Source organism: Pygoscelis adeliae, unplaced genomic scaffold (genome assembly GCF_000699105.1).
Source record: "Pygoscelis adeliae isolate BGI_AS28 unplaced genomic scaffold, ASM69910v1 Scaffold242, whole genome shotgun sequence".
Taxonomy (NCBI): Eukaryota; Metazoa; Chordata; class Aves; order Sphenisciformes; family Spheniscidae; genus Pygoscelis; species Pygoscelis adeliae.
In genome coordinates this window covers 3,413,930-3,429,211 of record NW_008824369.1, presented here as the reverse complement: position 1 = coordinate 3,429,211, position 15,282 = coordinate 3,413,930, and the positions used below count along the sequence as shown (strand labels likewise).

Here is a 15,282-nt window from a genome sequence, read left to right as displayed (position 1 = left end):
AGGGGGATAACCATCCAAACAGGTTATGTCCAGTGGGTGGACAGAGCTGATATATTCCATTTAGCTTTCTGTGAACAGATGGTGAAAATTAAGATGTGATGATCCTGCTGCATTGTTTGTCCGTTACTTTTCCTGGCTTTTTGTTTGTTTGGTTTTTTTCCTTCTCTCATTCCTTCTGTTTTCTCCTTCTTGCCACAAGGCTATTCCCTTAGGGTTGTAGAGCCCACCTTGTAGCTGACACACACCACAGCGTTTCACTTGCTTGCACTGTGTTTTTCATGCACGTTGAGGCTGCACTCTCTCTTTTTCTCTCTTTCTTGCATCATCACAGTTGTATTTGGCTGCCATGGACAGTAGCAGCCATATGAGCTGGCAGCTTAAGCCCTCGGACAGTACACGGACATACTGGTAACAGCGCCCGCAAATGGAACAGGTACTGGAAAAAAGGTCCTTCTTGCTCAACCCCTTCTCCGCTCCCAACCACTCCCTTCATCCCTGCACTGTTTATCCCAGGCCAGTGCCTTTTATTTCTTCACGTTCCTTCCCTCTGCACCTCCCACCCCATTCCCTCCTGCCAAGGGTTAAAATCAGTTTTGCTCTGGTGCAGACTCAAGGAGCAGTACCAACCTTGCAAAGGCTTCTGGTGCACGTTGCTATAGGTGCCCATGCCTCACAAAAGCTAACTCACAGCAGCTTCAACTCAGAGTCCACACTTGAGAACAGCTTGAACACATAGTACTGAGTGCTGCTCAAATGTAGAACTAACCTTGCCCTCCAAATGCAGAATACAAGTTCTCCCCTCACAAGAAGCCATTTTCTAGAAGTAAAAAGAACCAATCTAGCAGCTTTTCAGTCGGGACTGGTTGTCTTAATTCAGCTTTTGGCTTCCCTTGAGCCCTACTGCTGTTCTGTTTGTCTTGACTGGTCATAACAGCATGTGCCCGAAACCACCGATACTTACCTGCCACAAGCTTTAAGCTCCTCAGTAGGATTTTTAATTTGTTGAAAGATCCTAGCTGGTAATTGTGGCCTGTCCTGAAGAGTTACTTCATTGCCTGTTAGACCTCTGTGCAGCTTCTCCTTTTTTCCTTGCATTTAAAGTCAGAAAGGAGCAAGTTTAAAAAAAATTTCCCTAAGGGTCCAGACATAAGCACTAAGATCTGTTTCATTCTGTTTCAAAACCTTTTACTGTTTTGTTTGTTCTGTGTGTGTCCAAATCATCCCATCCATGTCCCACAGGCTCTGTGAACAGGGCCCTCCTAATACCATTTCACTGTCTGAATTCCTAATGAGCTGTAGTTGCTGATGTTCTCCAAGATAGCCAGTGTTTCTTCCCTCGCAGTGGTCCATGACAAAGCTACGTGCCTATAGAAAGAGTAGGTGGTCTGCATTAGGCCTTGTAGTTTTTTAGCTTGGTTGAATGTAGGGTATAATTAGGGCTTTGTACCAGGCAACTCACCTGGTATGAAGGACAGTGCTCCTTCAAGGGAACTACAGTCACACAGTAACTGGAAGATGTTGGTTCCAGTTGGAACAGAGGGCCCGTTGCTTTTAGCTCGTGCAATCAATCACCTGTATCTTCATTCTTTTCCCAGAAATACATGTCCATAAAGCTGCTGTTCCTTCTTTTCTGCCGTTCTCGTTGGGACTTTTGTCAGCCTTGCATTGGATTCCTTTCTGTCATGTTGCTGCTTGGTCTGCATTCTTGCTGCCTCTTGCCATTTGTCTGCCTGCCTTGTGACACGCTGGGAAGGGTGCTGTCTGAACCGGGTTATCTTGATGCCCTCTGCCATGGTGCATGAATGCAAACAAACTTGTCTTGAAGCATGGTGCTAGCACCCTTGAAAGGGTCACAGCTTTCTTCAGTCTTAAGTTTTGAAAAGACTGCTCTTGGGCGTCAGCTTATGGTGGTTTTTCTGCTTTTTGGTTCCTGCAGGTGGTATTGTAGCGATGTTAGATGGGTCTATTCCACGAAATACAATATTGCTTGGGGGGGGGAGGAAGTTTAGTGTCTTCATTCTGGACTTGAAATCTCCTTTGGGCTGAAACACGACCTGATCTCAGTTTGCGCTGTCTTCTGTTTACCTAAGGTCACACCCAGAGTTTAATGTGGCTGTCTGCAGGGCTGAGAAAAAGGCATTGCATTCTTTCCAAGACTTTAAAAACAAACAAAACAAACAGAAGCTCTGTTCTTTTGAGTTGGAAAACTTAAGTCCCTTTGAATTCAGAACCCACTGGCTGGAATTGGCTGTTTCCCTGCATCTTGTACCTCCCATGATGCCAAACCCTGTGTATTTACTGTGCTCTAGCTATTTGAGAGGTGGATCAACCTCTTAAGAACTTGAATCCAGAAACTTTGGTCTTTATTGGATTACCTGAATAGCTCTGGCAGGAAATCAAAGTCAGGGTAGCTGAAGAGAGATACATGGGGGTTTTTTTAACCACAAATAGTAAATGGTTTATACTTGGAGTCATGGTTTCATATGATAAGTGAACTTCCAGCATAGCTCAGTTAGCTGTGAAGTACTCATGGTCTGCACAGTTCACAGGAGTTGGTAGAATTTATGGTCTCTAAAATTAACTGATTATTCCCATTAAATTTTTTTTTGCAACCAATAATTCCTTTGTACACAGGCTATATGTGTTAAGCACCTAACTAATATGTGCTGGCAAACTATGCCTATCAAAGTGTATACCCTCAACAAGACTGAATGTGAAGACTTTTTTTCTTTGGAGAAATAAAAAAATAAACTTATGTGCAATCAGCTGTGTTTGTCCTAGCTGACTTGGTAAGTGACTGAGAGGTGTGCTGTGTTGAATAGCACAAGCCACCAGGAGAAACAGTAACACGAAATCTTTTAGGTACTCTTTTTAGGGTAGCTGACAGTGTGGTGAAGGTATGGGTTGAAACTTGTCCTCCATGCTGTTTTTGAAAGGGTAAATGAGGGTGTATAGGCACAAGGATACTTCCAGCCAGGAGTACTGGAAGAATGACAGCATTGTGCATGTTCTTTAACCTTCTATGAAAGCTCCTCTTTAAAGGAAACTAAATGCAACTGTATACCTTATAGCTGTGTCAGGCACTGTATCCAGGTTACTTCAGAGTAGAGTCCAAGACCTCCTTAGCTCTGAATTGTGCTCAGGCTTTAAGTCTTTAGAATTACTTTTTAAAGGAGCTAAAGACTTAGTTATTTTAACTATGGATAACATAATTTGGTTTCATATCCATGTGACTGGCAAGTTTCTGCTGATACATCTTCATCTGCTGACCTGTGCAGATGTTGGGATCTGTGTATTCCACAGCATCCTTCCTCTGCTTCCCAGCAGAGGATGCACTGAAGGACTTTGAGGGGCTACTGTCAACAGCACGTGGAGCAAAGCGTTCGTACACGGAGTCTAATGCAGTGACTGAAGATCCAGTGCACGCTGATAGAGCTGTGCTGGTTATGAGAGGTGTGCAGTGAAGTGTTAGCTCTCTACTTCCAGGTTTCAATCATACTTATTGTGGTCATTAAAAATACACTTCAACAGAAGGAGTAACTGGTTCAAACTGTAACGGGAAAAGGCACAAAGGTGCAAAAATCCTGAGTTAAGGAGAGAACATCAGCCCTAACTCTGACTACTTGAAGTCTTGATTTGTTCCTTGTGTTGGATTGCAGGTAGGTTTGAATGTAAAATGCCTTCTGCTTCACTGTCCAAATCTTCTGTTCCTGGTTACTTTGTTTTAGTGACGCTTAAAACAACTGTGGGATGTTTTCTTGGTGGAAGAAGTGAGTTCTTTTCGACTTCTCCTTTCATGATGGGTGTACTTTGTACATCCTTGAAATGCATCAAGTGGCCCTTCTTGATTTTAATGCTCTAAAGAAAGTTGATGTTGCATGTTGTGTGCTGAACCTAATATGACTTGTCCAGGAAGATGCACGATAACCTTCCATGATCTGAGATTTTTTTCCTAAATACCTCTTACAAAACCTTAGCACCTGCAAGTCCTCTGTTCATACTCATTTCCTATCACGTCACACATAAAATGCAAATGGAAAATGAGCAATCAAATGCATTTTTCCTTCTAAGACCCTCTTCTTGGCATGATGCTTGGCTGGTAATTTCAGCATTGCACTACCTGAAACATGCCCTGCGTACTCTATGAGAAAGTTCTTCGACTCCTAAGCCTCTCTGAGCCCATTGGGTTAGTCTCATATGTTTTAATAATGCCCTAAACTTTATTTCTGAAACAGTAATCACATTTAATAAACTGTATAGAATATAGCCTTAAACTGGCTCAGCTTGGTATTTTCTACATTTCTTCCTTCTCACTGGCAAAAAATACATCTTAAAAAGAGAAAGAACAGATGTACCCTTTGTCTTCTAAATATAGATGCCATTTCTGGCCCAGATTTATGTTAAGATTCATGTTCTGCAGAAAGTTTTCCAATTATGGAAGACACTAAAAGGTGAGTGTGCAAATAAGCCACAGGTGTCTTCATCTGGTGCTGACTGGGTCAGCTCTGCCAAAGGAGCAGTTTCTCTCTTCTATTGTGCAGAGGTTCAGCCTGGGTCAGTCTTCCAGGGAAAACTGATAAAATACTGTTAATTCTCTGAAAACCTCTTTAGATAGCTGAGCTTTTGAGAGCCTAAAGATGCCTCATAATGTTCTTTCCCAGTGGGCAAGATAAATCATACCTCCTGATGTGAAACTGCCTTTCAGTTGTGTCTCTGCCAGCTTTAACCGGCTATTTTATGTGGTTCAGTTTTAAAGGTGATAAAAAGTCAGTATGCTGAAGAGCACTCTTGGGAAGTAAGATGTGGGTATTATAGAATTATTCAAGCTCCAGCTGGTATAAAAAGAGAGGAAAAAAAATGTCTGTCCTCATTGCTTGGTTGTTAGTATCATGGTAGCAGAATCCCAGAAGCAGTAATGTGGTCATGATGAAGGCATTGAACACTGGCATAAAGAGGCAAAATCTTTTGTTCTTACTGCTGGGTATTATTTACACGCTTTTCAGCTCGTTATTCAAATGGCATATGAATGACATATGTTACCTCAGTAGCTTCTGGGAGCTGTTTTGGATTACACTGCTTAGAATAAAAAAAGAAAATAAGAAAAAACAACCCCCCCAAACCAAAACAACCTCTCATCTTTCTGACTTTCTGTTCTCACCCCCAAGCTGGAGTCTTGTCTACTGCTGCATGGTATGCAGGTTGGATCCCAAGCCACAGTGGATTAATACCCATCTGATAACTGTTAGCTAATATCATCTTGTTTGACGGCAGCCTGTTTCTAGCCTGACAGGGTCTGTTCTTTCTTGTGTGGAAGAATTAATCTCTCAACAATTTACACCCTTTTCTTTCAAACTGCCCATCTGTGATGCATGCAGTCTTCTGATGCCCTCATTGCCGTAAAATGCAATGCAAAAATGCAGTGTACACCCATTTTCTTTTCAACCTCCTTTTCTGGCATGGTTGAAAGCAACAACATGACCTAAGAGAGTATGAAGGTGTGAGGTGGGTTTCTACATCTGCATCATTTCCATTTCCCCCTCTCCTCCCAAGTGAAGTATGGCATATATTGACTCGATGACTGTTGGATTTCCTTCTCTGTAGAGAGTTTGGACAAATCGTTAGCCCATCTGCACTGACCTGGCCAGCATCCTTGCAGCAGGCTGAAATATGTTACTCAGACTTGACCGTGCAGTGGCTTGTAAAGCTTTCCTTGTCAGACCAAGCCAGCAGCAACTCCTTGATACATTTGCTGTCAATCCAGACCATTTTATGCTGGGAGGTGGTCATAATCTGTGGTTCTGTGTTTACATTAGTCATTCTGACTTACTTTTCTGTTCTGTTTGTTTTGCTTTTTTGTTTTGTCTTCCTCCAGTACACCTCCAGCATGAGAGCCAAATACCTCGCCACCAACCAACCTCGTCCAGATGCTGGCAGTGTGCATTAAAATGAAAAAGCAAAAGCAAAAAAACAAAACCCACACGTGCAGTCAGACTAAACAATGTGCCAACTGCTGTGCCCCTGTGCTGTCCTCGTAGAACAATCCTGCTGTTCTGCCCAAAATCCAGTGCAGCTCCTTCTGTTTCTCCAGTCCAGACCACCCCTCCAACCTGGTACCTGCCCACTGGAGTAGAAGCTCCTTTTGAATTTAAGCCTTCACCTTGTTGTACCTGATGTGCAAGAGAGAGCAAGCACGCGCAGGCAAGCAACTGAGGGCACCCAGGCAAGAAACTGGGTCCACCTGCCTGGGGCCAACTTTATCAGAGTAGCTTATCAGAAAACATTGGTGAATGTGTTCTGCCCCCTTTTTTCCCCTTCTGTTCCCCAGAGGGACTCGGTGAAAGATGGTGGTAGATCTTCTTCACTTCTGCAGTGGGATCAGCAGTCTGTCAAACACTGAAGAAGCAGAGGCTTGGTGCCTATGACCAGTGTACAAGGAGGGAAAGCTGAGTCAATGCACAATACAGCATTTTGGGAGTCCTCTGGTCCGGTACCCTGTGTGAGGGAGGAGAGAAATCCCTGCCTTGTGGTGTCACTGTATATCCACTGTAATTTGGGAGCCTGGGGCTCTTCTAGAGCAAACCATTCCACTACCCTGGTTAACTTTAAAAAAAAAAAAAAAATCCATTAAGAAAATGCCTTTTTTTTCCCCACTGTATCTAGCATGTGAATTCTCGAGGAGGAGCAGGGGGGTCCCAGCACCAGTCAACTACCCTGTCCATTACCCTGAACCTGACCTCTCTGCTCCATCAGGGAAGCCCAGGTACTTGCAGATGGCATTCTGGGTGCTGCCCTTTACGAGGCCGACACATAGATCAAACAGGAGCCAATCACCCACTTGGTGCCAAATTTTTCCAGGAAAAGACTTGTAAGACTTTATGGGGAGGTATTTTTGCACTAAAGAGTTTCAGCTCTCTGATGCTAGATCTTATCGGACAGTCAGCTTGCAAAAGCAAGAGAGACTGGAAGCACCAATGCAAGCTCTTCCTGCAGGAGTGACCTGTGAACTCTGCTGGACTTCTTACTTTCTTTTCTTTTTTTTTTAAATCATAATTTACAGCACGAGGTTGCTGAACTGGCATTGAAGGAAGTTTTTGGAGCCTCAGTCATAACAAACTCACAAGACCGTTGGTATATCTTCTTTTGTGTTCCAGAATCAGAAACACAAATGACATCTGGAGAACATTGTGACTGTCAGAACAGGTTTTTGTTTTATTCTATTTTATTTCGTTTTGTTTTCAAGGCATGTTGCTAACCACTATCTGACCTTATTAAGGCACATGTAAGGCATTTTTCTAGACATGAGGCAGAACAAGGCTTGCAAAGGGGCAGCTGGGTGCCTGCAGAGGGCAACATCCTCCATTGGTGCTGTACTTTCCACTGAAAAGCAGTGCTCCAAAGGGCACTGACAGCTTCCTACTGGAAGAGGAGACTGCCTCTTGGGAGGTACTGTCGAGTACTGCCCTTTCAGTAGGGTAACTATGATGCTCCTTTTTGTCTTTTTACCTCTAAGCAGGGGCATCTTAGTGTAGCTGCTGAGCATTATATTAAATAACTGGCAGAGTAAATAAAGTGGTAAATGTCTCTCAAACTGAAGTTGAGCCATTGGCAGAGACAGTTAGTCTTCACCTCAGTGATGTTCAGACTTGATGTCTGTTTACCCCATGTTTGCTGTACGGGGCACAGAATCTACCAATCTGCCTTTACTCAAGTCAGTTGCCTTCTTGCAGCGAGGTAGGAATTGCTCCTAGCAGGTAGCTAACTAGGATGATGGTACCTGCTGTAAAATGGTACCAGCTCTGTGGAAGAGCAAGCTTTGAGACTCCTCTTCAGATAGAAACCACTAATAGACTGCAAAAGCTGTAGGCCAGCTATTACCATTCAAAGGAGTGAGGGAGACAGGGAGGAGGCACCACCATGCAGACAGGAAGAGACGGTTTTGGAGAAAGCTTCACGCTTCACCGTAAATCTCTGGAAGCAGGATTTTCGTGCTCAGGACTGAGTATGCCCTTTCAGACGTGTTTGATGGGCTTCACACTGAAACATACCTCTGTGTTACCAAATAACAAGGGTGGGGAAATGTAGTCACAGGTGATATGGAGGGACACTGTGGCTCATGAGCACCAGGTTTTCCACCCTCTCTTAAAGCCTACCAGGAGACCCAGGTGTGCAAGCATGTGGCATGGTTAGCTTTCAGGGCTCAAAGTGTGCAACTGCTATCTGGGGGGAACTTGAACCTTCCCCTTGCTTTGAAGAAAGAAGCAAGAGCCATATAATCCTTATTAGGACTGAGTTGTTCTGCCATCATCTCTCCTTGCAAGGATGTGCTCAGATTGCTACTTACACTATCAATTTTAGGAGAGCTGCCCTAAGATCTGTTGCCCGGTCCTACTCGTTGAAGGCAAGTGTTTTGAAGGCTGGAGGGTGTGGGGAACCCTGTGAAAACAAGTGCTTCTGTATATTGACTTTTCTGTATACAGAGTGCATCCTGAACATGCATGTGACTGCACTTTGGGTTGGATCTAAATTGTCACCGTGGTACTGTCTGTGCCAGCAGGGATAACGGGGGAGCAAGCCTATGCCTTTTTGTTTGCAGCATCTAATGGAGCAGCCACCTTGACCTGCTTCCTTCCAAGGTTTGGCATAGCCACTCATAACACCCAGAACAGCTTCTGACAATGTTTGGGGCTTGCAGCAAGGCACAGATGGGGAGATACGTGCTCTGTGACTTCAAAAATATAACTGGAAAGAATGTTACGGAGACAACATTTTGTTCTCTGGAGGCCAGCATAACGGGACTGCTGTGTACCTTTGTCCAGCCAGCACTTCCTTTACTTGACATGGATATTGCACTTTCGTAAAGCATCCTGGAACTCTGCTGCCCCGCTGCATGCTGTGCAGAGCGCTGGATAGGAAACACAGACAAATGGGTTTCTTTTGGTTTATTATTATTATTCTTTTTTTTTTTTACTGGAACCTTGAGCAACAGTGTGGCATTTCTGCAGGCTCGTCTGAACGGATCTGCTGAAGAACAGATGGCCTTTGCCTATTCTTACGGCTGAGCCATAATCAGCCTCATCCATATGGTCACATTTTGTCTGAGGAGTGGACTTTCAAAAGCCAAGATCTCCCAGACTCTGTGCCTCCCTCTCGGGTGAACAGCAGGTGCTATCTGGCGAAGACTCATCTGTTCTAGATGGCATTCATGGTTGAGGGAGTCCGAACTCTTCAAGCTGTAGGAGGTAAAGCTGTAGAGACTTCTCTCTCTTCCATTGTGTCTCTCTGTTTTTAATGTGACAAAATGCTAAGGCCGTATCACTTGGTGTGTCCCAGCTGACCTTATTGGAACATTACTCACGTTACTGGTTGCTAGCAAAAGGGTCCAGAATTCAGGGGAGATGAGACTGGCCTCTGGACACCTCACTGACTGCAAAATGGAAGGCAGTTTGTCCGGTTGAAGGTGGTTGCATCAGTGAAGACACTTCATGTTACTTTTTCAGAAGCACAAATGTGGTCATTGGCTTGTCTGGTTGGCTTGGTTTATTTCCACTGCATCATCATGTGTGAATGACACTTTCTTTTGGAACTGAGAACTCTTCCAAGCACACGAACATCTCCACAATGTGAAATGTAAATAGCATGTTGGACTCTTGTGTCCAGTGTTCAAGACTGCATTGTAATTGTAAAGGAAATCAAATCAAGACTTGGCTGTGAATTTCTTGTGCTGTCTTGGAAATATAACTGTAGTGTTTGTATCCTGTATGTATTATTAAACTGAGTTCATTTTATGTGCTGATAAAAGGGTTCAAGCTAAGATTTTTAGCGTGCATCCATGTATCCAAATGTGAAGGGTGGAGTGCTCCCTTCCCCTCCTGTCCTTTTTAAGTTTTCTGCATTTGGTAGGTGTTTAATTTTCCGTGTACAGTCATCTCAGCCAAGATGCAAGGATGTTCATTTGAGTGCTTTGAGGGGGACACAGTGCATGGGGTTTTAAGTGATCCCAAGATAGGATTTCCATAGCATTTCCCTGAAAATACATTAAAAGTTTGGCCTTTCTGAGAGTAAGCCATTTCTCAGGGGGCTGCTTAGCCATCGCTCATGAGAGCTTTGGGTGCTGCAGGGTGATAGCAGACAGGAGTGGGTGAATACCTGTAAGAGCAAGGCACAGGTACCTGTGTGGATAAACCCATGCTTGACTTCTGGTCCCACCTTCTCTTCCTTCTAGCAGCAACTGAAAGACCACGCTGAGCCCTTTGAAGAAGAGAGCAGTGTCTTGGCTTGTTGATTCTAGCCACCCCACCTGATTCAGGAGTAGGTGGGTGGGTTTTCCTTTAGCTAGGGAGAGGAGCTGTCTTTGAAGTACTTCCTACCTGGGGACCAAGGAGAAGCCAGGGTCTTCCCCGACTCAACAAGTCTTTTAGTGTAACTCAGTGAACATCTCTGGGTGGGAGGGGAAAAGCCCTCCAGGGAGATACCAAGGAGTAGATCTAATGCCTTGAAAGAAGAGACCTGACAAGACTTAATCTGCACCTTTAACCAGGTGGCTTCTTTCATCACAGCCTGCTCCCCTTTTCTAGAAATTATTTGTGTGCATGCTATGGATGGCTTCCCTAGTCATTCCAGAAAGCCCAGCGGAAGCGTGGGATGTTTTGGTAGCAGTTCCTAGATGGCTAGCAAGTGATCTGTGCTTTTAGGGGGGAGTGGGGTCTCCTGCTGAGCCGTGATGGTGAACCTGTTGCCCAGCTGGGAGAGAGAAGGGATGGGTTACTGGTGGCCTGGAGCTCCCGGGTGCTCACCCAGCCCCTGTGGCTGCATGCATGAACAAAGTGGAACATAAATTGATGTACAACCAGAAAGTTCAAAATATTCCTTTCCTAAAGAGGAGAACTGTAGCATGAAGCTCTTAGGTGCTCTGCATATTTGATACCACATTGCTCCTCACTATGCAATTCCCAACTTCTTTCTTCCTGTTCCTCCTCGAATCTCACACCAAGACTTCTCCAGTGGCCCCTGCCCAGGAGGCCACTGAAGTCCCAGAAAAGCTTCATTTCTTTCATTGTCCTCTGCATTGGGTCCAGCTGCCCAGCCGTCACGTCGCGTGCCTCAGATCCCTTATTAACGGGAGGCCCCATGAGTTTTATTCACATCATTCAGAGGGAAGTTTATTTTCTTGGACACTGTGCACAGGATCCTAATGGTGAACATGTACCTGGCCTTTTTGTAACTTTTCTGTTTTTTCTTCTTAACCATAATGGTTGTATATCATACCACTTTATATACATATATAATATATAAATATATATAATTTTTTTTAAAACTTTGGACCTGCTAGTTTCTTTCAAGTGTTCCTGCACTTACCCAAAATGTTTTTAAATTGTGAGGGTTAAAGAGGATTGAGCCCATTTTTGTATCTTTACTTTTAATTCTGTAGTTCTATTGATTGTAATGTAGCTATTTTTTACTGTAACTTTTTGGTTTGCAAATACTAAACAAAAAACCTAAATGTAATTTCTGTGGTTTCTATTCAGCTTGGGTTTCATGTTTTAAAAATAAATGATTTAAAACCACTGTTCCTATTTATTGATTCTTATTTTCTCTCTTTTTTTTTTTTTTAACTAGTTCATAAACCTGCCTGGATTTTTTGTTACCTTTCATACATTGTGGTAGATCCACGAAGTAAGGATGGTTAACAGAGCCACAAAGTCTAATAGCTAGTAGAGGGTGGAAGGAATAGGAATGTGAGTGCCCTGTACTACAGAAATCAAGTTATTAGTGTCAGTCCTGCTGTGTGAGATGAAGTGTGTGCATGGGTATTAGCAGGGCTGCTTTCTTCCTTTGCTTATAGGTCTTGGACTGTTCTGGTTGTTGTTAGAAATCATAGACTTTGGGATTTCTAATCCAATTTGAAGACTGGACTGTTAAAATTGAATTGGACAGCTTCAAAAGAACCTCTGAAGAAAAATGATCGATACGGACATTTCCTCCAGGGGAAGTTGCGCTAATCCTGCTTTAGAAACGATGTGGCTTGTACCCCTCCTGAGGATCTGTAGCTGGGGGCCTGGGAGGGTGAGGTTTGGCGGGGGGGAGGCTGGATGGGGGCACGGAGCCAGGCTGAGTTGGGGGACGTGTACACCAGCCTGTGGAAATGTTCACCCTGCGCATGGTGCCATGGCGTGGGATACCCCCCCCCAGCCGAGCCCCCTCTGCTTTCTTTGCTTATGCTGGAGCAGCAGCGAACGCAAGCGGTTCATTTTCACCAGCAGAAGTACAAGAAGTGTGGGAAAATGGGGGTGGGGGGCGTGGGGGAGTACACCACCAGCTCAGCCACTGCAAAGGCGTCCCGTTTCAGAAGACAGTGAAATGTGTATATGTGCCTTCGGTAGCGTCACACGGGGCGCCGGAGGAGCTGGTGCAGCTCAGCGTGGGCTTGTCTTTCTCAGCTCTGCCCCAGGCTACTGCAGGTTTCTTTTTAGTTCTTCATTTGTACTGCTCTCTGATCACAGGCCCACTCTGCCGCATCTCTAGCAAGTAGCGAACTAAAACCTTTACCTTCCTGTAATTCTCTTGAACTGTTTTCTGCCTGATCCTGCCAGTCAAATCAAGGGATTGGTCTCCTGCCTCCGTTCAGCGCTTTCCTTGCCCCTGACCTCAGCCCTTTGCTTACCAGCTGCGGGTCTCTGGGAAACATTCCCCCCTGAAACTGTGGTAAAGCCAAACAACATCTTGTGCTGCCAGATGCCCTTGTGCCTGAACTTGCCCCCTAGGACGGGGGACGGGAGGAGCAGAGCAGCTCCTCATGCAGGAGTGCAGGTCTTCTGGGGGGAGAGGAAACAACTGTGGGGCGGGAAGGGGCATGGAAAAGCCCCTTGGCAGGGTTTGGTGACAGCAGGTAGCTCCAGCAGTGCTGACTGCTCTTGGTCCAACCACGGGTTAAAGCAGAAAGCTCCCAACCTACCCGGTGATGCTGTAAGGACCAGGCTGAATGTCCTGGATGTCACCACTAAGTGGCAGAGACAGTTTGAAGGCCACTGAGAGGGGACCGCATCCTGCAGCCCTGCGACCTGAGCTGGGCTCCTGGGCACCCTCCTCCTTGGTGCTGCTGGTCCTGCCCCGCTCCCTGTGGGAGTGTGCATGCACAGGTATCTCCTTGGAAGGCTGGACTGGTCTAAGCAATACTTTAACTCTGTCTTTGTTAATGCTGTATTTTTTTAAGTGCTGTGTGTGTTTGTATGGCTGACACCCACACCCTTGCTCTCGAGTCCAGCCCATTGGTGCAGTGCAGAACCACAGAGGGCTTTTTGCTGCCTTTCACCCTCATGGCTGTGAATCTCAGCAGACACCAGTTTTCCTCCCTTCGCTAATAATTGACAGATTTCCCTCCCCTCTTTTTTTTTCCCCCCAAAGGAGGAACCCGCGATTTCCATCTTCATCCCTGATCTGAGATGATTAAACCTGCTCTCTGGTGCAAAAGGGCTTGGGGAGCAGTCAAGGGAATCTGATGGCATGAACGAAAATAAAGCCCCCATCAGAGTCAGCACGTAAATATTTTACCAGGATTATGGACTCCCACCAGGGATGGGACCATGCAAAGGCCACCTGCCCGGTGACCTTTCCCAGTGCTTTCCAGCCAGCCACCCCCAGGAGCCGCAGGCTTTGCTCACCCTGCTGCACCGCTCCCTGTCCCAGCAGAAGCAGGGCAGGGCTCTCTCCTAAGTGATGCAGAGTTGGGAGAAAACAGAGGGGAGGGTGAAGTATGTGTTTGAATAAACCTTGCCTTCTGATCAGCCCTCAGTAGTGGTCCGTTAGATCTCTGTCCTTGAAGATAAGGCAGGGAGGGATGCCCTGGGGAGATGCTTTCAAACGTATCTGTTCCTGTGGTGTGCTGAGCTGTGCTAACAGGAGCATTGCCTCCGGGAGCCGTCAGTGGGTTGGCGGCTGGAAAACTGGCAGAGCTGGTGGCTGCGGCGTGCTGGCTGGGATGCAGTCACTGACCAAATGCTCCCATCTCCTGTCCCCTCTTGGGGAGGGAAATGGCACGTGCTACGGGTAATGCTTTCTGCTGAATGTGGTGCTGTGCATGCAGCATCTGCTGCTGGTGCTGAAGCCTGGATCTGCCCGGCTTCTTCCATCAGATGCACTTGAGACCTGGAGTCACAGCTCTCCTTTGGTAGGGTCTCGTCAGGACTCTGCCTCCCCATGTGTCCGGGGAAGGCAGCAAGCAGCTGAAATTGCATCTCATCTCCTCTAACCCCTTCTGAAGCACCGCTGTCCCCAAGAAATGACCCCATCTCCCTGTCCCACTCTGTCGGACCACATCTGCTTTCAGAAGGTCGTGGCCTCTCCTTGCACTGCGAGGGAGGCCAGAACAGATAGCTGAGCCGCCCGCTGGGCCACTGGCTTGAAAGAAAAGCCTAAACAGGGAGACTCAGATCTGTCTGACCGCATGGGGATGCTGAAGTCCTGTTCTTGGCAGTTGGAAGGGTTTGCAAGCGGAGGCAGCCACAGGAGCAGCGAGGGGAGAGATGCTGCTACTGGCCCAGGGCTGCCCAGCCGTGCTGCAGCCGCAGGGCTCAGCAGGGCTCCTCCGCACCCCGCGTTTGCAGCCCCGCCTGGACCAGCTCCGTGGGTCACAGCACCACAGCATAGAGGGACATGACCACCTGGCACGTTTGCCAGCAGCCTTCACCAGCTCAGGTAGCCGGGCAGGGAAGAAGGGTGGCCTGGCTGCAGCCACCTCAGGTCACAGGTCCAACCACCGCGACGGAGCAGCTGGTCACACTGCCGTGCCCTCGTGCCATTACGTTCAATGCAAGGGAGAAGGGATGGGCGGTGGCAGGAGCAGAAGGACTTTTCCTTCTGTGGCTGATGTCTCTATTGCTGCACGCGGGACGGCAGGGCGGTTTGCCTTGGCTGCAGGCAGGAAGGTCTTTGCCTGGAGCAGGCGGCGTTTCTCACCATGACCTCAGCAAAAATCCCTGCTCAGGGATTTTTAATCCTTCCCCGGTCCGTGGAGGGGAGTGGGAGGAAGCAGAGCTCCCTTCTCACTGCGAGGTGCTGCAGATGCTGGTGCTGGAGCCCTTCTCCCGCCCGCTTCCTCTTCCCACCAGCTGAGCACCATGGGACCTGGCGCTTACACCCCATGAATCACTTGGTCACTCATGATCCGCTCCAAATGCTGCTGCTCCAGGGCCAGTGGAAGGCTGTTTGGGCAGGGAGCCAGCATGGCCCCCCCCCCCACGTCCCCCAGAGGTTTCCGAACAACAAGCCCCCTCCCTGCGCCACATA

At 46.7% G+C, this 15,282-nt stretch overlaps 1 protein-coding gene across 1 annotated transcript in view; it reads left to right on the top strand.

The window, feature by feature from the left end:
- The window catches only part of TTYH3 (tweety family member 3), a 39,710-nt gene extending 28,145 nt beyond the window's left edge, over positions 1–11,565 (top strand). The window contains exon 13 of the mRNA XM_009320075.1: positions 5,873–11,565. Within this exon, the coding sequence (XP_009318350.1) occupies positions 5,873–5,944 (72 nt within the window). The 3' untranslated portion in view covers positions 5,945–11,565. The remainder of the gene's footprint in view (positions 1–5,872) is intronic.
- Positions 11,566–15,282: the final 3,717 nt, after the last annotated feature.